This window comes from Mizuhopecten yessoensis, unplaced genomic scaffold (assembly GCF_002113885.1).
Source record: "Mizuhopecten yessoensis strain PY_sf001 unplaced genomic scaffold, ASM211388v2 scaffold4001, whole genome shotgun sequence".
Classification (NCBI taxonomy): Eukaryota; Metazoa; Mollusca; class Bivalvia; order Pectinida; family Pectinidae; genus Mizuhopecten; species Mizuhopecten yessoensis.
Window position 1 is genome coordinate 794,557 of NW_018405326.1, and position 23,860 is coordinate 818,416.

The following is a 23,860-nucleotide window of genomic DNA, read 5'->3' on the forward strand; positions in this document are numbered from 1 at the left end:
CCAGATCAGTGATGTAATTTTACCGCACGCATGTCATCAACAAGGCCAAATGTAAACATCGCGGCTAAAGAAAAAGATGCATGCAAAAGTCATGACAGGCACGAGGTATCAATACCGTTATATATAACCACAACATATAGGTAGGAATACTACACTTGTATCATACATGACCTTTGAAAACAATTATTTACGCATAGTATTGCTGTCTTGTCCGCCATGGCACATGACGGCGTGCTATTGTTGTTATCTTCACTGCCTCACTTTCGAACCAACCATGTGATATATATAAATAGATCTGCGCTAAATTTACGCGGGGCTTCCCCAAGATTTCAGTGGTCAAAACTGGACATTGCAAGCAGAACTCGACCATCATGTTGCCGTGGTATAACTTTTGGAAGGCCAGAGAACGCATTTGGACCCATTTATTTTGTAATTTTTTCCCCGACCAGCCCCTTTAAACAATACTAAAACAAACCAAACCTTAGTGCAGAATTTCATGCAATTTTAACTTGTAACTTGCATGAATGTATAACCTCTATATTTGGTTTCTGTAGAGTATAACATATAGATCTATAGATTATCGGGGGTGTTAACAATATGAAATTACAGAAAAGCACAACTGGATGTGATCAATAAAAATAAATAAAAAAATAGTAGGATTTCTGTCAACATTTGTTCTGTAAACACAGGGGTGAGCACCACTTTAAACAGTGTATACAAGAGATCGACTTACAGCAGCGATTAGCCGCTGTGGTTTCCGAATACTTCGCCTTTCAAAGGACAGTAAAGTAGGCGGCGACGTCCCGCTTGCCTCTGTACTATGACGCGTTTGCACCATTTTCCTTTCTATGTTGTAGACCGTCTACTCCGACCCCACCATTGTTGCCCAACAACACAGCGAGATCCGTGGGCGACATAGAAATAAGTCCCTTACGAACACTGATATATCTGCAAAAAGCGAAATGATTAAGGTATCTTATTATGACATATTAGGAAGTTTTAAATTTTGCAATATCACTAGGTAATCCAAAGTAAGCTTGAATGCGTAGCGACATCCACGTAAAGTTAATGCGGAAGTGCGTATGAATACCAGATAGTAATTTTGGAGCCACTCTGATGGCGGGAATGCCTTTCAAAATTCCGCCAAAGTCAAAAAAATCCTGAACTCTTCTTTTGAAACGCCAACTTGCAAAAAATATGACAGAGAATGGTTTCGATATTACTAATGTAATGTTTTATTCAACTATTTTGGTCAGGTTGTGTCCAAAACATGATAAATATTGCTTTCTCTTTGTCTGCTGCTCCTGGTGATTACGTCGGCATCAAGTTGCCGACAGCCGCCAAAATGGTGTATTATGATTGATCCCATGATCGAATATTAATACAGTTGTGAGAAAATGTAAAATGCCTCGTATTTGTACTTTCTCCACTAGCTATTTATACAAAAGTTTATTCGTTTAACTATCACATCACGGGTTCCCCAAAACGGTGTAAGCGGAAATGAAGAGTGCGCATGTTAAACCGAAAGTAGAATCGCTGTGCAGTTGGCGGCGAGGTTGTAAGATTTCTATGAGCTCATAATATTTCATAAAAATGGATGAAAGTACACATCAGTATTTATATATAACGTTTTGTAATATACTATCCTCGTGTTATCGGTTTCCGCGCACTTAAGAAGCAGCCGCGATTTCGTACTCATATCGGTAGAAAACTGTTGAAATTAAGGATGACTGTCATAGACATGTTCACAATCTACTAATAGAAACAAAAAACTAGCAACATAAAACTATTAAAAAAAGTCAGAACAAACATTTTTTAACATTTTTTTCCCGTCGGAAGAAGGCGTCATATGTTTTCGTATTGATTTAATGTTCAAAGAAAGATAACTCGAATACACTAATTCTCCACAATGGCCTTCACGGACAAAAGCCTCGTTAGGAATAAAAAAAAAAATCTTTCATCTCGTCAAATTAGTTTTCAAATTTCATATTTTTTTATTGATTTTTTTTATATGTCAACTTGAACGAATTCGTGTAACTTTATACATTTATTTATTTCATTTATTTAGTTATATATCTATATACCAAGATCTGGTATTATTTTTTGTGCAGTCTTATATAGGTTTTGGTTGATGGTAAATTATTTCTCATTTTATTTTGCTAAAGATTGGTTAAAAGTGTAAGTTCATTGCATTACAAGGTTTACGTTTCATTGCAAACAGTGTTTATCGATATAAGAATGTCTTCTTCGCTCTTCGGAAGTGGAAATTCAATGGCGAGGAGATGTGGCCTCATTTGCATACAACATTTTCGTACGTTTGTCAGACTACAAAAGAGACCATTTCATAAATGAAATATATCACTGTTATTTCAGGTATGGGTTCATTTTGAGCAAGATAAAAAGTGTTTTAAGCAAATTGCATAGTTATGCGAATTTTTAATCAGTGATTTTAATATTCTAATGTTTTCCGGACGAACTTCCGGTAATGTTTGTGTCAGTTTAGAGACGATGGCCAAACGTCTTAAATATCCTTGTGTAGTGTCCAGCAGGTCAAATATTAACGAGATGTAGCTTGATAAAATGTCTGCGCGGAAATATATAACGCACGGAAACATATGACTAGACGGGATTATATCTACGGTACAGTAGTTTGGTAACCATGATATATCAAGAATAATGTAAACTAGGCCTATGGCTGATATTTCTTGGGGATATGAATGTAAAAGTCAAAGGACCACGATGTGAATTTACTAAAAATGTTCGTTCTCGATGTTTTCAGGAGTTCTTAGGCAGGTCTAACTTAATGTCTGCAAATGTCCGAAACATATGCAGTGATCCCTCTTATACATTTTCTCCCCAAACCGGAAATTGTACACTCATCGACCATGTACTAACTCACCGAGCATGTTTGACCTGGTAAACGACATATGTATATTAGAGGACACGGAGTTAAACCTGTCGGAACACCTACCTGTACGTATCTACTCCAGTCTATAAAATCATGTAATGTCAGGTTAAATTGGAAGAAAGCTGTGTCAGAAGGAATGTTACAGAAGTATAAATTATCTAAAAAGAATCTAAATTAAGTTCGCAGTTGATATACTAAGAATACTGCAAAAGTATAAATTGTTTGAAGTGTTTAATGATTTTATTAGTAACTGTGCTTTTCCGTCTAAATGTATGTGGCGTGTTAAAGTAAAAAATGCCGTATACTCAGTAGAGGAATTAGCGTGTCGAGAAAGAATGGCCAATGATGGCGAGTACACTAGATTTTCTCTTATCCACGATCATTTAGTACCACATGTATTATGGAGACTGGCATTTAAATTCCCAGCCAAAAGAGAAGCTATACAATATGTCATGAAATTAATTGTAACTATCAGAGAGTGTGAGGGTGAAGAATCATGTCATAAATGTGGCTTTATGTACAGTGATATAGCCACCCATATAGTTCTACAATGTGATTATACAGGAGAGATAAGAGATAATTTATGGTGTGATATTATAAATATTAAAGACATAATGTTTAGTGTGTACTTACATTCCATGTCTGATTATGATATGTTTCATATCCTCATTGGAGGAAATGTAGAGCATGAGTTGAATTCAATGGAGTTAGATGACTTTCGCATAAACTCTGTTACTTGTACAAATGATGTCTTAACCTAAACTTTACAATATGTCAATTGTTACATTTTTCCTTTTTCTGTATTTCGTATGATGGTCATCTCTCTTAAGTAACTTAATTAAGTTAAAGAGCGTAGTGACGCAAAGGTGAGTTAGCTCCAGTGTAACCCTTACTTTACAATACAATTTAGCTTTTGAATTTCTGTTTGTATATTGTCATATAACATGTACGTTACTTTGTCAATTTTCAATGAATGCATATATGTATTGTTCTGTTTGTGAATCTTCGATTCGGAGGAAATAAAGAGAATAATAATAATAAAGATCATGACAACACGAGTAGTACTAGTCCGAATTATTCTGACGTTTTATCGACTTTTTTTATATCGGTCTGGCGTCGATTAACCGACGCCAGACCGATATGAAAAAAAGTCGATAAAACGTTAGAATAATTCGGACTAGAGAAGTACCTGCCGACAAGCAGTGATTTTGTTAATCGAGATTTTAATTATCATATCCGTCAATTTAACTATTAGATTGTTCAACACACAATGATATGTTGGCATTCGACAGCTAAGCACATGCCATCCAGGTTTCAGGACGGTGTTTTATTGTGAAAATCACGCAAACGCCTTTAACCTTATATCTACGACATGCAGGTTTCACTATGGTATGTCTTTTCCCTAGTTCTCTGTCATCAAAGTCCACAAATCTTCGCCAAAGCGAGATCTATATATATATATAAAGAAAATACCAACAACACTGCCCTAACTAGAGTTACAAATGTGTGTTATATATATTACTGTGTGGTGTTCTGTGGAAGGAGCTTGTAAATAACAATGTTCAATAATAATTAGATCTTTATTCCTTTGAATGTCTTGATTTTGAATTAGTGATAACTAACATTCATAATAAACTCCATGTAGAGGATAAATACAGGCTTATTTAGCCATGGGCTGATCTTCCACATGGTCCATACGACGGCCTATGTCATATTTAATTCTACTTGCCTTCTAAAGAGATGCTATGTCTCCACCCGATCGTTGTGATAATACAAATGGGTAGCTTTTGTAAAATCCGATACTAACTATATGTTTCATGCACCATTTTCTACGTCAATGGTTTCGTACCAACCACCAGAAATGTAGTCAGATAGAAATACTGTCGAACGAAATATACAAGCCTTGAATTTCTATGGAACGGCAATAAATGAATCGCCCTAATTCGTTATCATTTGAATATGCAAATATAGGGAAATATAAGCCATATTGGGAGTGAAAAGACTACCTAAAAACATTTAATGGATGGTCGGGTGGCGCAGTGGATAGCGCATTTGCCTTTCACCAAGGGGGCCGGCCGGGGTTCGATTCCCTGATCGGACGTGAAAAGGTATGGAGTCACCTGCCTGACCACGTGGGTTTTGTCCGGTTGCTCCGGTTTCCTCCCACATTAAGACTCACTGCGTGCTCACATCCGGGCCAACAAGAATGATTAATATGAGTTGTAGAAACTTGTTTCAAAAAGAATAAAGTTCATATTTTAATTTTCAATACAGCCGAGTGGTATCTATTTAAACTCAAAATTAATATAGTACAAAAGATAAAGATAGTTCCAGTGAAATGGTACGGTGTGATATAATACATATCATTCAAGTAATGTCAAGTACTTGCAACGAGAACTCAAGTAGTGACAGCATTACCAAAGCGTTGGCCTTCATTTCACACAAAGAAATAGCATTTCCCTCAGAGATAGTCCATATTCTTCATCAACCTGCTTTTTGGCAACCCTGTTTTGTAAATTTGTCCGTCAGAAGTCGACATCTAAAACGGAAATCATTTTCTCTCATTTTCCTGTGTGTAAGATTTCTTGCATACAAGACCGAAATATCCGCATTTCCGGTGGTGCTGGAAAACTCTATCCGACCCACGGGTCTAGATCGCTTACACGCGCAGACTGGCGAGGGAATTATAGTGACCTTTCGGGGTCAAGCTATTGTTCGTGACGTCATTTTATGACGTTTTAGGCTCAGTCAGGGTCATTGACCATTCGGAACACCTCGCCCCGATTCCAGTTCCTTCCAACGTAGATGACCGTATCGACCGAGAAGTTCCGAGTGGGTCATTGACGTCACTAACAATTGCCATCCGGGCTGTATTTACGTATAATGTGCTTTATATAAAATATTATTTCTTATAATACCTATAAATGCTTAGCTTGCTTTGACCAGGATATTTCAAAACGGAATAACTGCTAAAACGTATTCGAGTCATATGGCCTAGTTAAATGTCACATGTCAAAAAACAAAACAGAAACGATATAAAACATCGTAATCGGGGCGAGGTGTTCCGAATGATAGTGTTTATAAAAAAAAAAAGTCTCTGTAGATTCCTACATCTTTACTTCTTAGAGCCAAAGTTCAATTGCTCGAAGAAGGTATATTTTCATATTTAGTTGTGAGCAAAATGCTAGACGAAAGGGTAAAAGTAACGGCCTGGTCTGGGTTCAAACTAGAAACAGCTGTTCAGTCGTCGCCCGCTCTGACCGGCGCATGGACTCAAACCAGTTCCGTTACATGATGTAGGACCTAATGTTGCTAAGGAATAGACACTGTGGCAACCCATTCATTAAGGTAACGCTGTTTCGACGTACTAGTTGACAACGAGATCATAATCAACTGCCATCTTCGAAAATAAGACGAAAACATACTAATTATAAAGTACTTTATTTATTATATGCTTTCATACACAAAACCAAATACAGAGTGTGACGTGATGATCTGGTATACCGATTATATATTGAGATGACAGTTTATCAAGATACATCTACACCGTTGTCTTATTTTTACATATATATAACACGAAAACACACTCCATTTATTCCGATTGGCGATATTCTTGGAATACTCTACTAAAATTTAAACACTATCAAAAGATTTAATGAATTCACAATGTGTATAGACTCCTTCTGAAGCATATACCCTTATACAGCTTCACTGTGTCACACTTACAGTGCTAAGCAGATAACCAACCTTATCTTCGCTAGCCAAGTGTTCACTTCGTATACACTCCACTTACCCTCTTTGGTAATTGGAGTGTTTACGAAGCGAACACTTGGCCAGCGAAGATGAACCAACCTCAGAAATTTATGAAGGCCCGTAAACCCACGAATGTCTGTGTATGCACCTTAAACTATTTTTTTATTTATAAAATTGGGTTGCTTTAGTTGAGAGGTAGCGGCAATCGCACATCTTTCATAAACTAGCAACTTTTCACTAATTACAAGAGGTGTTTATTAAATCACACCATCTAGCGTGCGTATGAAGTAAAGGCTACGGTTATCTTCCCTTAACTTCAACTCTCGCTGTAGTTCGGGAACCATCCCTCGCAAAATAAAAATAAAACATTGTACAGCAGCGCCATTAATGCTATACACCCAATGGGAACTGTTTGATCCAAACAAATTGTATTCCAAAATAATGTTTAGAATACTGAAGCTGAGGAGTTAACGAAGTATAGTGAGGTAAAACAATAGTCCGGAAAGAAGGTTTTTCCGTATTATCAAGATCCGGAATAACAAGGTTGTCCGGATTATCGTGATTGGGTTTAACAAAGTGACACTGTATTTTCAAAGCAAAACATAAGACGAACATTTAGAAATATGGATCTAGTGAGTAGACTATTATTTACATGCACCAATGAACGGCACGGTACTATGACTCATTCTCATCCATGCGCTTAAAGGAGATCTTCATATCGTCCATTGTTTTGTTGTTAGATTTGAGGTATATCACGACAGCTACAACTGCCAGTATGAGTCCTAGTGCGATCATGCCTACTGCAAGTCCAGCCATCGCGCCTTTGTAAGTAGAAAAATGGACGGTTTAGATAAAAAAGCAAATAATGTCAAATAGATTCTGGATTAAATGATAATTAAATGTTTATTAAATCTGGAAGGAGTAAAGCTAGAGGAATTAGGAACTGGGAGAGGAATTAGTTTGGAGCTTGTTTTCAATTATTCTTTATAGTTTGTTTTGTATTATGTTTAATGTGCAAACATTGGAAATAAAATGATGTTTAAATTAAAGCTATATAATATACCATGTACAAAGCAGACCGAAAATGTCTCTTTCTGAAAGATATCTATCGTTTTTATTATTTTCCCCTCATTAAAGAAATGTACTCTCTGTTTATTTATCAGCATAATTGTATTGAATTTGATATTTAGAGGGATTTGTGCGTTATGCAATACCTACCCCCACTGTATCCTGAAGCAGCAGGTGCGGTAACAGGGGCAGCGTAGACCTGGCCGTTCGGGTAGTACTTTCCTGTGTAAAGTATAACCATATTGATGTCAGACTAATAATATAAACTATTTATATGTTTAATTGCTTACCTTGTGAACTTCTTAGCGATCACATTTATGACTAAGTGAATGCTCAAGCTATGGTCAAGCCACACCCATTGTTCTAGATTAAATCAAAGTCAATAAGGGCGCCATTTGTGAATGTTATAGAGCACTAGAGATATAGTCTTTACACGCCGTCTGCTTGATACTTTTTCTATGCCTCGTGCGAAATAAACGTGTAATAAAGAGGACGTGACTTACTAGAGTAGATATCACAGTAAGCACTGGCCTGGACGGTTGACTGTCCAGCGGAACTTAGAGAAACTCCGCTAAGTCGACACTCTGTGTAGTTTCCACAGTAGGAGAATGTAGCGCAGCCTGCATTCTCTTCATCTACACACGCTTTGGCACACTCCAGCACAGAAATACCAGTGATGACTCTATCTTGTGTCATCTTCATTAGCTTCTTTTGATAATGCTGGAAATCGTCAATGTACTCTCCTACAACCATCAAGAAACAGGACTTAGACCAAAGTTAATTCAGGAAAGCGACGTGCAATATATGCATCATTTAGAAAAATATGAAATTAATCATTTTTAATGTTTAATATTTCTTGAAAACTGTTACCTTATTATGTGTATAAGTAAATAATGCATAATCCTAAATTTAGTTGAGGTTTTTCTTTTTTAAATGGGTATCGACCATAACTCCAAATCATTTTATGAAAACAATATACTTCAATCAACATTAATGCCACAACTTACTGGAATAATGATCACATTGTGGAGATGCTTTTATTGAAGATTTGGGCACATCGAGGACGTGGATCTTTCCAATGAAGCATGTTCCGATTTGATCACAATAATCAAAGGACTTGCATGGGAACTCGTGGTAGTCGACGCACAGCTTGGCGCACTCATTCACGTCGTAGATGCCCTGGTAGATTACAGGTGAGGAGGACAGAACAGTGGTGCCTTTCTGCAGGTTAAACTTGGAGGTGTAATCACCTGGAATCAAGATGGTCATGTCAGGTAAGTCAGGTGTATCCGACAACTTCAATGATGAATTAAATAAACCATGCGACAGATTTTCAATGCAACACCTCCATTTTGGAAAATATTTATCAGAATTGAGTAACTATTTTTAGTTTGAAGTACTTTTCTAAAAACAATCCCAGATGTCATTTTTTATCTCTTCATCAAATGTTATTGTCTATAACGAATGGATTGGACAACAGACAACGACTATATACATCCATTCTGGAATGGCATTTGATCAACAGCCAAACAGGAGAATGGATGTCCATTTGTAAAAAGTGAACCTTGTGTCTTGAAGTTATTTATGATGTTATTAGATATGTTATCACAGAGACACAGCAAACACCCCCACTTACGAATGTACAGGTCGATGCCGTTGATATTCTGAATCTTTTTTGGGTCGTCATCTGGGTGGAAGTGTGAAAGAGTGCACCGTCCGGTTTGCCATTCGTACTCAAACGAATTGCAGATAAACACTTCCGTAGCGACGCAGGCAGCAGCACAGTCGTCGACAGAGATCCCGTCCTCTATGTCGTCGTCGTAGTTGGGTACGTTCTTGTTGTGCATCGCCCTAAAATGCTTCAACGTTGCAGCTGTACGTAACATACAAAGTGACAGAAAAAAGAACGTCAATAGGATTTTTGTAGCAAGGCAGTATTTTGATATCATTGAAACATAGCTGCGATAACGTAGCTTTCTGACGACGAGAGATTTTTTTATATATCGCGGCCGGGGCAGAGGAGGCCGGGTATGAATATGAGTACTAATCGAAACAACGCTGGCATCTATTCATTCTGTTAAGTTTTAAAGGCGTAGTGAAATATTTACATGGATTTTCTTTTTGTTTCTTCCTTTTTGTTAATTAGGATATTGTTTGAGTGGAAAGTTTGTATATATTAACAGGATATCTTTGCAAAATTACCTAAGCACGGTTTTTTAAAGTCTTAATACATAACGATACGTTAATAAACAATATCAAAATCCCATTTTTGAGAAATAAATATTTTAAAGATTATTTTCTGTCAGTAATTGTTAATTTTGAATATTGGTAGATACCGTTGAGTTTTCAGTTAAATATATCAGATGTAAGTTTGCGTTAAGTTTTAATCAGATATTGAACAACTTGGTCTTGGAGTAATTTGTAAGGTAGCGTGCATCGTGGATTAAAATATTAGAAAATGGGATTACATTATGTACCAGTTACTTCTGTTTCTTATCTGTTGTAGTTGCAAACGAAATATCAAACCAAATTTTGAATTTCATCATTCTTTATCTATTTCATTACTCGTCAATTGCCTTAAAAGGTCACGTAAATGATAATTAAAAAATCTTAGCTGAAATCCGCTTTTTGAGATAAGTCATAATATGTGCTTGGTATTTCGAAAATGTTTTCTAGTTATTTAAAATAGAGGCATCATAAAGCGGTTGAAGGTCTGAATATTATCAAGCAAGACTGTAACAATCAACAATTCTATAAAATGAAAAGGGAGCATTTAGTCTATTGACCTACTTGATGATGGGTCCCTCACACCTCCCAGAGACACACTCGAGGATATGTCTGATGCCTTGTAGGATACCTGCAAACAAAAACAAAAACAAATATTGCATTGAGTGGTATCACAGTGTGAATTGGCCAGAGACACTAAATACAATGTATTTATGATTATGGAATTGTCACTACACATCGCTTTTGCACCCTTTCACACCTAAAATACCCTACATATTGTTATTATCGTTATGGCTAAATTAAGACACATGTTCAAGAACGAATCATCCAGGGACATTATGTCACATTATGTCACTAACAGGTACTTGTGATGATAACAAGAAACAAATTTGAAGTGATTCTGCTATTAGGGCGTTGATTGCATTATACCACGTGATATATTCAACAGGCATCGTCACAGCGCACACTGACTGGACAGAAAGGGCTACGGGGCAGTTTATACCGTATTTATTTCTGATAATAAACATGTTATTTACAATACAGAACCAGCAACGATTCGGAAACAAGTATTAAGTACTTAAACAATGTCCGTTTGGTTTGGTTAGATACACAATACTAACAGCAGATAAAGTAATCATTTAATCATATTGAAGTAAGTTCTAATGCATATCTTAACTGTAATTCGTGAAATTGCAGAAATATTTAGGGGACATGTAGACAAAGAAACAATTATCGATGAAAATGAATAGCAGTGATTCTCAAGTAAGACACCTCGGAGTGATGTATATCTATATATTTACAAAATTATATAGTGTATGATTTGATGCATGCATATCCAGACTTATTGCGCTCATACACACAATATCTGTGATACACACAACACAATCATGTACGTATATAGAAAATACATTCACATAAATACAGATTCGTTGGTTATCATTATATTGTAAGTTAAAACGCTTGCTATGCATAATATAATATAATTCTGCGCAAGTCAGGTGTAAAGATATTGATATAATCTGCTCCTGGTAAATGTATATCAGTATTTAATTACAAATTAGTTGTGGCGTTGAAAGAGGACACATTAAAATAGACGGACAGACACCATAATTACCGTCTCTGATGCGTAGCCCTCATTAGTCAATCAAGTACAACGTGGTGTTATAGGCCACATAAATGAATAAACCAACTCACCGTTGACGTGTCAAACTTTATGTTGAGTACAAACACTCCCCGGACAACGGCGTTCCTGAGCTTCTCCCATGCAGTTTGCATGTCTACCTCGGGGCGGAACGCAGATCCGAGCGTTCCTGTGGTAAATTGAGTTATAAACATTCATGCAAACATAAAAATATCCATCTCCGTATAAACCGCAACTATTGGCTCAATACTTGAACACTCTCACTCTTTTGAACACATATATTTTTTATCTTCACAATGACAATATTGGACTTTAGCACGGCTACTATTGGTATTGTGACACACAATGACAATATTGGACTTTAGCACGGCTACTATTGGTGTTGTGACACACAATGACAATATTGGACTTTAGCATGGATACTTTTGGTGTTGTGACACACAATGACAATATTGGACTTTAGCACGGCTACTATTGGTATTGAGACACACAATGACAATATTGGACTTTAGCATGGCTACAATTGGTGTTGTGACACACAATGACAATATTGGATTTTAGCATGGATACTATTGGTGTTGTGACACACAATGACAATATTGGATTTTAGCATGGATACTATTGGTGTTGTGACACACAATGACAACATTGGACTTTAGCACGGCTACTATTGGTATTGTGACCCACAATGACAACATTGGACTTTAGCACGGCTACTATTGGTATTGTGACACACAATGACAACATTGGACTTTAGCACGGCTACTATTGGTATTGTGACACACAATGACAACATTGGACTTTAGCACGGCTGCTATTGGTATTGTGACACACAATGACAATATTGGACTTTAGCATGGCTACAATTGGTGTTGTGACACACAATGACAATATTGGTCTTTAGCATGGCTACAATTGGTGTTGTGACACACAATGACAATATTGGTCTTTAGCATGGCTACAATTGGTGTTGTGACACACAATGACAATATTGGATTTTAGCATGGATACTATTGGTGTTGTGACACACAATGACAATATTGGTCTTTAGCATGGCTACAATTGGTGTTGTGACACACAATGACAATATTGGTCTTTAGCATGGCTACAATTGGTGTTGTGACACACAATGACAATATTGGTCTTTAGCATGGCTACAATTGGTGTTGTGACACACAATGACAATATTGGATTTTAGCATGGATACTATTGGTGTTGTGACACACAATGACAACATGAGACTTTACCACGGCTACTAATGGTGTCGGACACACAATGACAAATTGGACTTTAGCACGACTACTATTGGTGTTGTGACACACAATGACAATATTGGACTTTAGCATGGCTACTATTGGTGTTGTGACACACAATGACAATATTGGACTTTAGCATGGATACTATTGGTGTTGTGACACACAATGACAACATTAGACTTTAGCACGGCTACTAATGGTGTCGGACACACAATGATTATATTGGACTTTAGCATGGCTACTATTGGTGTTGTGACACACAATGACAATATTGGACTTTAGCATGGATACTATTGGTGTTGTGACACACAATGACAAAGTATTCGTCCATTTTAGATGTTTTGTTTGTAATTATTTTTCAACCAAGTGAAAAATTACGAGTAACAGTCAATATAAATATAAGTTACAAAATGTTCTTTGCAGATATTATGATTGGCTCAGCTGCAGGTAATTGTTTGGGATGGGGGATCGACTGAAGTAGATAGGCGTCAGCAATGACGATTATTTATCATGAAACAAACAATCTTAAATTGATATAAAATTAAAAAATAACATTTCAAACATCTTTTCTTTCTATTGATATTTAGTTATTGGGTGCTTATGTTGTAAAATGATAAATTTTCGTAAAAATGAAATTCACAATTTATGCCAAGGTGTATTTTTACGGAACAAATGCTAAAATGTACAAATGAACAAAGTTTACTTGAGTAGTGATCACACGATCCTCCGCTTCCCACGAGAGTTCCATCTTCTGTATGACTTCTACTGAGAGTACAAGTCTGCGACTGCGCACAGTAGTCAAAGCTGTTGCACGTGAAGTTGTTCGTGACGCAGTAGTCGGCACAGTCACTGGCCTGTGACACGTACGTGATGGTCTTGTCGTTGTGGTACTGCAACACTTGGCCTTTGATTTGTCGGAATTTTGCTGTACAGTAAAATTGAAAACATATTTCCGTTATTGTTCTTCGATTTCGCGAATTAAATTCAAAAAGGAAACGTAGCAACATCATCTATATGTCTTGATATTATTTGAGTATGACGTAATATTCACGGGTATTTTTGATCGACGACCTTTTCGCTAATTGAAATGAAATACAAATTAATTATATTACAGTAACATACTCATTTTAGGAAGATGTTAACCTACCAATGGATGGCGCTTTTTCTAGCAATGTTCCAACAAAGAACGCTTGGTCGTATTCCATCTGAAAGTCGACGCCTTGGATCCTTAGCGGAGATACACCACTCGCTTCTGATACTACAGAGATCGACTGGAACAGGAATATCTCCCGAAAAGCTTGCACCTTAGCATCAAATGTTCCTGTAAGTAATATATATTGATAAATTCACTACATCAACAAGCCACGAGGACGATATCAGAACTAAAATGTCCAGTGGAATTGACAACAAAACGAACTTTGGACGAATCAAAATGAAGACAGAAATGATAGGATGATCCATCACAAATTCCTGAGGCAAACCCCTATTTTTCTGAGGGTAAGCTTTCATTAACCCATGAAAAGTTGTATAGTTCAATCTGAGTCTTGAAGCTTGGTATATGAGGAAAAAATCAAAATATCATTTTTTTGATTTATTGTTTTTTAAACACTGCGATTTCTCAGGGCTCCGAAGTGTGAATTTAAAGGATCGGGTAGGCATTTAAGCTCATTTCCTTGTTATTTCTTGTATAAATTACAATACATAAAAACGTTCTTCAAATCAAGTCCTCTTTTGTATTTTTAATTAAACTTCTTCTTCTTTTAATATTTGTTTTCCCATTTTTTTTTTTGAAGTTTTATTAGTATAAGTCACCATTACGCGTTAAAATGGCTTCGTAAAATAAGTACAGTACACTACATGGGTATTTCAATGCGACCATAGCGACGGATGTCACACTATTTCTATGCGTAGATATGGAGTGAATCAATATAAATCATATGTTTGCACTTTAGTTAATTAAAATACTGCATAGGTGAGAAATCTTCGGTTAAATACATTGGGAAACGTTTTGATACGATAGTTCTGTTTTGAATTTGATGTCACTGTTTTTTTTTTTATTTATGACAAAACAATTTCCTAATGTCTGGTTTCAATGCTTTAATTCTTTATTGACACTGGTTTGAATGAAAGACAACTAGGTTTATCAAGTCTTCTCAGTCAAGCCTTGCGAATCCAGCAACACTCTGCCCCATTACAATAATTATAATATAAGCTCAATATTTCAGTATGTATTCAATTTGATACACTTTACTTAGCCCATGTAGAATCTATGTATGTACGTGTACGTGGGTTGCAGAACAACTACTTTACCTCCGAACGTTATTTTGAAAGGTATTTTATCGTCAATGTCGAAGCAGGTGCGGATGTCAAATTTGGTGAGTTCCGGATGCTCTTGTGAAAAGTCGTATATGTTGTATCTAGCATTGTAAGGTATCTGGAAATGATACATTAAAAAATAATGTTAACAACATAAACGAAAATGTACCTTTAAAAAATGTACCACAACGTCAACATGCAAAGGGCAATATGGAAAGAGAAACTTAAGCCATAGTAACAAATGAAAAACAATCACAAACTTGTCTTTTCTTGAACCAAGTCAAGTCTACAATCAAAGACATGGGTCATTAGTCTTCAAGGGATGGGCAAGTGTATGCCGACTCACTAAATCCTTCTCGGCACATTTTTCTTTTACTAATTAAAGCTGTTTGCTGGTCATATTTGATGTTAATATGCAATACGACAAGCAATTATAAGAAATAATATTTTTTATTATTATATTATAATAATAATTATAGTACAGCTGTATTACAAATACAAAGTAAGGAGGCATATATTTAAATCGTGCTTTGTCGATGACGTGGAAAGCCAAACAAAGAAAACCTTAGTCTTGAGATCTTGTTATATATATATAAATCAACAAATGAAGCTAGCAATGCGGAGTAAATTTGATCAAGATTCAATCTTGAGGAGAAAGTCCTACATTCGCTTACCCCTGAGACGGATATGTCCAACCGCACTGGAATATCTGTCGCCGTCTGGTCAATGTTTCCTTCGTTGTTCTTTTCCGTGAAAGTTTTCTGTCAAATATGAATTTTAAAATATTCAAATTTATACTAAAGTAGATACAATTATATTTAAAATACAATAAAAAGAATAATACGACCATGTAAACAGATAAATGAGAAAGCCGATGTTAACTACAGGAACAACGAAGTCATCAATAATCGTTTTCTGGCATTAACAGTAAAGTTAGGTTATGATTGTGAAATTGAATTTCTTTCACAGTCTCGGTAAAGCATCATGTTAACTATGGTACATAGTAGAAACGTCCGTATAATAACACAGGAGAACTGTGAAGTGATTTTATATTGCGTCTTTGCGATTAATGGTTAGAAATACTTACTGCCAAGAAGTAAAATTGGAACGTAGCATTCAATGTCAGTCCTCCTAACTTAAAGTCGCTCCGTTTAGAAATGAAGACGTCACAGACCATATCTCTTGCAAATCTCTGCAAAACAATCACCTCGTTAAATATATGTATTCATGATTACTATATCCAGCTTTCCAATATATATGATAATACTAATATACAACATTTAATATATCCTCCTATCTAGCTCGACTTAGCCACTCTAAAGCGCTTTACAGTACATAGATATACAATTTATACAATCAATACAATTAACACATACATTAATCGATACAATTATGAGGCATTCGCAGGAGCTGCCTTATCAGGCGCTTACTTATAGTCCTATGCCACCTGGCTAATATCTCCCTACGTGTGTATGCCAGCGTGTGTGCTGGAGATGTATTTACAATTGTCAAGGAATTACTTCATGATGCAAATTATCACCATTTAAACCAACAAACTCACGCTCGAATGTACGAGGGATTCCTGACGTATTATTTTGACGTCATGTGATTTTTCCAATCATATAAAAAATACATATATCTCAGTCTTATCTATTTATATTTGTTGGAAACGAATAACTTAGCACTTAACTAACGACAAGGATATAATAACAACAGTACCGAAACTAAGTAGTCATATTTTGGTATAGTCTGTTCATTTATAATTTAAACCTTACACTAGCCCTAACAGGAAAACACTTAACAGAAAAAAGAGTATTTGAATTAAATTGGAACGAAATTGGAATAAAAAAAGCTTACATTGATTTGATAACTTGTCCCATATGATAAATGTTGTACAGTGAAGCTATTGGATTGAGGGATATGGCAAGTTTCTTGTTCACCAACCCAAATTCCAGGTCTTGCTATATCCCGATGCCCAATATTTTAACTGTTTTTTTCATTAACGAGTCACACAAACCAATAACAAGAAGAGTTAATGTCAGTACAAGCACCGCCCACCTCTTACCTGATCAGTTAATGTCAGTACAAGCACCGCCCACCTCTTACCTGATCAGTTAATGTCAGTACAAGCACTGCCCACCTCTTACCTGATCAGTTAATGTCAGTACAAGCACCGCCCACCTCTTACCTGATCAGTTAATGTCAGTACAAGCACCGCCCACCTCTTACCTGATCAGTTAATGTCAGAACAAGCACCGCCCACCTCTTACCTGATCAGTTAATTCATTTAGAAAGTTACGGAAATGGTTGAGGGCGTTAGCCCACAGTGGTGATTTTGTTTTTGAACACGTGGCGGAAAGCTCCCTCAATTAAAGACAACATTCAGGATATAGTTAATTTAACCTTAACGATTTTTTATGATAAAGAGTAAATAAGATATGTATATAAATAGATATACAGGTACCTGGCCTTCAAATGTATAAGAGTTGTCTAGGTAGAATAGTTGGCCTGGTGACTTCATTTGCAAGACGAAGGAGGGCTTTCCACTAAGAGATGTCGTCACGTTGATGCTGGCGTCGAAAGATGAGTTTTTGATGGGAGTAATCGTACAGTTCCCCATCGTCTTGTCAATATTATAGGCGATACCTCAAAGGAGAATAAACATAGAAGTGAACCTACAGTATCTCCCTCTTAGGAATAAGGTTGTGAACTAACCGTTCAACATTTTTTCCACAATTCTTACTTCATTTAATCAAATTGACGATTATATCCGTCAAAGAAAAGTTCAGAAATTCTTGCAGTTAATTTTCATTCACAAGATCTCGTTCAAGCCTATCATTCGTTCATTGTAGTTGACGTCACCTTTATGTTTATACAGGTAGCAGATTTGTTTCCAGTTGCTTTGGGAGAAAGACCAAAATACCTATTGCACCATTGCATAACTGGGGTTCTTTATCTCATTCTTATTGTCAGTTTTCTTTTCGTTAGTACCGTGCTTTATAAGTGATGTAGACGTGTTGAAGGCTTCACATAGTAGACAAAGACTACTCACCATCACATAGTAGACAAAGACTACTCACCATCACATAGTAAACAAAGACTACTCACCATCACATAGTAGACTAAGACTTCTCACCATCACATAGTAGACTAAGACTACTCACCATCACATAGTAGACTAAGACTACCCACCATCACATAGTAGACAAAGACTACTCACCAACACATAGTAGACAGACTACTCACCATCACATAGTAGACAGACTTCTCACCATCACATAGCAGACAAAGACTACTCACCATCACATAGTAGACAAGGACTACTCACCATCACATAGTAGGCAAAGACTACTCACCATCACATAGTAGACAAAGACTACTCCCCATCAGATAGTAGACAGACTTCTCACCATCACATAGTAGACCAAGACTACTCGCCATCACATAGTAGACAAAGACTACTCACCATCTCATAGTAGACAAAGACTACTCACCATCACATAGCAGACAAAGACTACTCACCATCACATAGTAGACACAGACTACTCACCATCACATAGTAGACAAAGACTAATCACCATCACATAGTAAACAAAGACTTCTCACCATCACATAGTAAACAAAGACTTCTCGCCATCACATAGTAAACAAAGACTACTCACCATCACATAGTAAACAAAGACTACTCACCATCATATATTAGACAAAGACTACTCACCATCACAAAGACTACTCACCATCACATAGTAAAAAAAGACTACTCACCATCACATAGTAGACAGACTTCTCACCATCACATAGCAGACAAAGACTACTCACCATCACATAGTAGACAAAGACTTCTCACCATCACATAGTAAACAAAGACTTCTCGCCATCACATAGCAAACAAAGACTACTCACCATCATATAATAGACAAAGGCTACTCACCATCACAAAGACTACTCACCATCACATAGTAGACAAAGACTATTCACCATCACATACTAGACAAAGACTACTCACCATCACATAGTAAACGAAGACTACTCACCATCACATAGTAGACAGACTTCTCACCATCATATAGTAGACAAAGACTACTCACCATCACATAGAAGACAAAGACTACTCACCATCACATAGTAGACTAAGACTACCCACCATCACATAGTAGACAAAGACTACTAACCATAACATAGTAGACAAAGACTACTCACCATCACATAGACTAAGACTACTCACCATCACATAGTAGACTAAGACTTCTCACCATCACATAGTAGACAAAGACTACTCACTATCACATAGTAGACAAAGACTACTCACCATCACATAGACTAAGACTACTCACCATCACATAGTAGACACAGACTACTCACCATCACATAGTAGACAAAGACTTCTCACCATCACATAGTAAACAAAGACTTCTCGCCATCACATAGCAAACAAAGACTACTCACCATCATATAATAGACAAAGGCTACTCACCATCACAAAGACTACTCACCATCACATAGTAAAAAAAGACTACTCACCATCACATAGTAGACAGACTTCTTACCATCACATAGTAAACAAAGACTACTCACCATCATATAATAGACAAAGACTACTCACCATCACATAGTAAACAAAGACTTCTCACCATCACATAGTAAACAAAGACTTCTCGCCATCACATAGTAAACAAAGACTACTCACCATCATATAATAGACAAAGACTACTCACCATCACAAAGACTACTCACCATCACATAGTAAACAAAGACTACTCACCATCATATAATAGACAAAGACTACTCACCATCACATAGTAGACAAAGACTACTCACCATCACATAGTAGACAAAGACTAATCACCATCACATAGTAAACAAAGACTTCTCACCATCACATAGTAGATAAAGACTACTCACCATCACATAGTAGACAGAGACTACTCACCATCACGTAGTAGACAAAGACTACTCACCATCACATAGTAGACAAAGACTACTCACCTTCATATAGTAGACAGACTACTCACCATCACATAGTAGACTAAGACTACTCATCATCACATAGTAGACAAAGACTACTCACAATCACATAGTAGACTAAGACTACTCACCATCACATAGTTGACAAAGACTACTCACCTTCATATAGTAGACAGACTACTCACCATCACATAGTAGACTAGGACTACCCATCATCACATAGTAGACTAAGACTACTCACCATCACATAGTAAACAAAGACTTCTCGCCATCACATAGTAAACAAAGACTACTCACCATTAGACAAAGACTAATCACCATCACATAGTAGACAAAGACTACTCTAGACAAAGACTACTCACCTTCATATAGTAGACAGACTACTCACCATCACATAGTAGACAAAGACTACTCACCATCATATAGTAAACAAAGACTACTCACCATCACATAGTAGACTAAGACTTCTCACCATCACATAGTAGACTAAGACTACTCACCATCACATAGTTGACAAAGACTACTCACCATCACATAGTAGACAAAGGCTACTCACCATCATATCGTAAACAAAGACTACTGACCATCACAGAGTAGACAGAGACTACTCACCACCAAATAGTAAACAAAGACTACGCACCATCACATAGTAGCCTAAGACTTCTCACCATCACCTAGTAGACTAAGACTGCTCCCCATCACATAGTAAACAATGACGCCTCACCTTCCCATAGTAGACAGAGACTACTCACCCTCACATAGTAGACAAACTACTCACCATCACGTAGTAGACAAAGACTCCTCACCATCACATAGCAGACAGGGACTACTCACCATCACAAAGTAGACTAAGGCTACTCACCATCATATCGTAAACAAAGACTACGCACCATCACATAGTATACAAAGACTACTCACTATCACATAGTAGACTAGGACTACGCACCTGTGTTGAAGTCATGAATCTCGGTGTGATGGTGAGTAGGCTGTTTACTATGTGATTGTGAGTAGTCTTTGTCTAGTATATGATGGTGAGTAGCCTTTGTCTATTATATGATGGTGAGTAGTCCTAGTCTCCTATGTGATGGTGAGTGGTCTTAGTCTACTATGCGATGGTGAGTAGTCTTTCTACTATGTGATGGAGAGTAGTCTCTGTCTACTCTGTGATGGTCAGTAGTCTGTGTTTACTATATTATGGTGAGTACTCTTTGTCTACTATGCGATGGTGAGTAGTCTATGTCAACTATGTGATGGTGAGTAGGCTGTCTACTATATGATGGTGAGTAGTCTATGTCAACTATGTGATGGTGAGCAGTCTGTCTACTATGTGATGTGGAGTAGTCTTTGTCTGCTATGTGATTGTGAGGAGTCTGTCTACTATGTGATCGTGAGTAGTCTTTGTATACTATGTGATGGTGCGTAGTCTTTGTTTACGATATGATGGTGAGTAGTCTCTCTCTACTATGTTATGGTGAGTAGTCTTGTTTACTATGTGATGGGGAGCAGTCTTAGTCTACTAGGTGATGGTGAGAAGTCTTAGTCTTCTATGTGATGGTGAGAAGGTCTTAGTCTACTATGAGATGGTGAGTAGTCTATGTCAACTATGTGATGGTGACTAGTCTTTGTCTACTACGTGATGGTGAGTAGTATTAGTCTACTATGTGATAGTGAGTAGTCTTTGTATACTATGTGATGGTGAGGAGTCTTTGTCTACTATGTGACTACTATGTGATGGTAAGAAGTCTGTCTACTATGTGAAGTCTTTGTCTATTATGTGATGGTGAGTAGTTTGTCTACTATGTGTTGGTGAGTAGTCTTTCTACTATGTTATGGAGAGTAGCCTGTCTACTATGTGAAGTCTTTGTCTATTATATTATTGTTAGTAGTCTGTCTACTGTGTGATGGTGAGTAGACTAAGACTAATCACCATCACATAGTTGACTAAGACTACTCACAATCACATAGCAGACAAAGACAACTCACCTTCACATAGTAAACAAGACTACTCACCATAATATAGTAGACAGACTTCTTACCATCACATAGTAACCAAAGACTACTCACTATCTCATAGTAAACAGACTACTCACCATAATATAGTAGACAGACTACACACCATCACATAGTATACAAAGACTACTCACTATCTCATAGTAAACAGACTACTCACCAGCACATAGTAGACTAAGCCTACTCACCATCACAAAGTAGACTAAGGCTACTCACCATCATATAGTAGACAAAGACTACTCACCATCACATAGTAGACTAGGACTACTCACCTGTGTTGAAGTCATGAATCTCGGTAGCAGCGTCGGTGTTGTAGTAGGGAGGAGTATTAGGTTGTGGACGGAAGTCATAACGTACCAGTCCAAAGAGATCATCGTACCAAACCTAAACAAGTACATTATACTACACCCATCACGGAAATACCAATTGGATTTAAGGAACGATTGCATGACGATTGAATGAAAAATCACATGACCTCACTAAAATACAATATAAATTCATTTCGTTTCAATTGATTTGTTTTAAATACTGATTAACTCCTATACAACAATATAGCATTGATTTTATAAACATTTCTGAAAATCATTTTTCTTTATTTCTTTAAGGGTTTATTATGCAATCAATATAGTTTTCAATCGTTTAAGTGTCACAATTAAATAAAAAAAACAATATATTACAAAAAATGTTCCTTCTTTCTCAGCTAACGTTTTGTTTATGAGAAAACATTTATTGGCCTCTGACTTAATGCTCATTTACATATATGTACTTGTTGTAACATGTATGGCCTTCTGCTACGTCTTCATGCTTCATGTCGATAACGCCCAGAACTGCTTATAAAATGTTTTATAAATTGTTATAAATGTAAATAGGTACTTACGTCAGCCTCAGTTATGGCATTGTTTGTGGGGGCCACTATCTCCTCCCTGTAGATATAAGCACCTTGTAAAACAGGAACGGGTCGGGTCTGTTTCCTACCCGGACACACCACCCCAGGAGGCGTCTGTTGGCATTAATACCAAAAACAAGTTGATAATAATCTATAGTCTATATTTGTTTGATATTTTTCATCACTAAAGACAGAATTTGATGTCAAAGACAAATATTTTGTCAGTTAATCCAACTAAAAAAGAACTGGCAATAAATATTTTTCTTTGTTTGGTTGTCCTACTGTGAAATATGAAGAATAAATGTGAGGATGTAGTTATAAACATACAGGCAAACTATGTATCCGTTTGGACAACGGGACAAAAATTAAACTCAAACTCTTTAACAAAATAGTAAATAAATAAGTTCACGGGATTATATCGTACGAGATACTAGAATCACCGATCTATTTTTCAATCGGAAAGAAGTGAACACCATACGAAATTTCTCCACGTATAATTAAGATTAAAACAGCCGTCGAATTGTCTGACGGAGAAAATGATGCAAACTTGGATTTTTTTAGGGAACAGCCAGGGTAAAAATCAGAGTCTTCACAAGGTTGCTATTTCTTTGTCATACCCTTCGGGTAGGAAATATTGTTATCATCGCAATATAAACCCCCACAAAGTCTGTTTGTAAATAGTGGCACAAAAGTGGTGTAAGAATGTTGTCAGAGTTTCCGACTTTATATGTTTAAATACGTTTAAATGCAAAATTAACTTCTTTAAGAAAGAGTGTGGGATGTAAAATGTTAATTCTATGTACAATAATTTGTTCCTATCTGTGCCAGGT

At 36.6% G+C, this 23,860-nt stretch overlaps 2 protein-coding genes across 2 annotated transcripts in view; both read right to left on the reverse strand.

Annotated features, from left to right (window-relative positions):
• Nucleotides 1-915, reverse strand: part of LOC110448317 — a 64,253-nt gene extending 63,338 nt beyond the window's left edge. Inside the window, exon 1 of the mRNA XM_021494491.1 lies at nt 734-915. Coding sequence (XP_021350166.1) covers nt 734-838 — 105 coding nt within the window. The 5' untranslated portion in view covers nt 839-915. The remainder of the gene's footprint in view (nt 1-733) is intronic.
• Nucleotides 916-6,332: 5,417 nt separating this feature from the next.
• Nucleotides 6,333-23,860, reverse strand: part of LOC110448333 — a 32,446-nt gene continuing 14,918 nt past the window's right edge. Inside the window, exons 7-21 of the mRNA XM_021494510.1 lie at nt 23,022-23,144; nt 22,417-22,528; nt 17,634-17,815; nt 16,257-16,361; nt 15,844-15,930; nt 15,164-15,287; nt 14,001-14,174; nt 13,557-13,778; nt 11,651-11,766; nt 10,520-10,586; nt 9,366-9,602; nt 8,737-8,979; nt 8,233-8,472; nt 7,880-7,951; nt 6,333-7,482 (exon numbers count right to left, since the gene is read on the reverse strand). Coding sequence (XP_021350185.1) covers nt 7,337-7,482; nt 7,880-7,951; nt 8,233-8,472; nt 8,737-8,979; nt 9,366-9,602; nt 10,520-10,586; nt 11,651-11,766; nt 13,557-13,778; nt 14,001-14,174; nt 15,164-15,287; nt 15,844-15,930; nt 16,257-16,361; nt 17,634-17,815; nt 22,417-22,528; nt 23,022-23,144 — 2,250 coding nt within the window. The 3' untranslated portion in view covers nt 6,333-7,336. The remainder of the gene's footprint in view (nt 7,483-7,879; nt 7,952-8,232; nt 8,473-8,736; nt 8,980-9,365; nt 9,603-10,519; nt 10,587-11,650; nt 11,767-13,556; nt 13,779-14,000; nt 14,175-15,163; nt 15,288-15,843; nt 15,931-16,256; nt 16,362-17,633; nt 17,816-22,416; nt 22,529-23,021; nt 23,145-23,860) is intronic.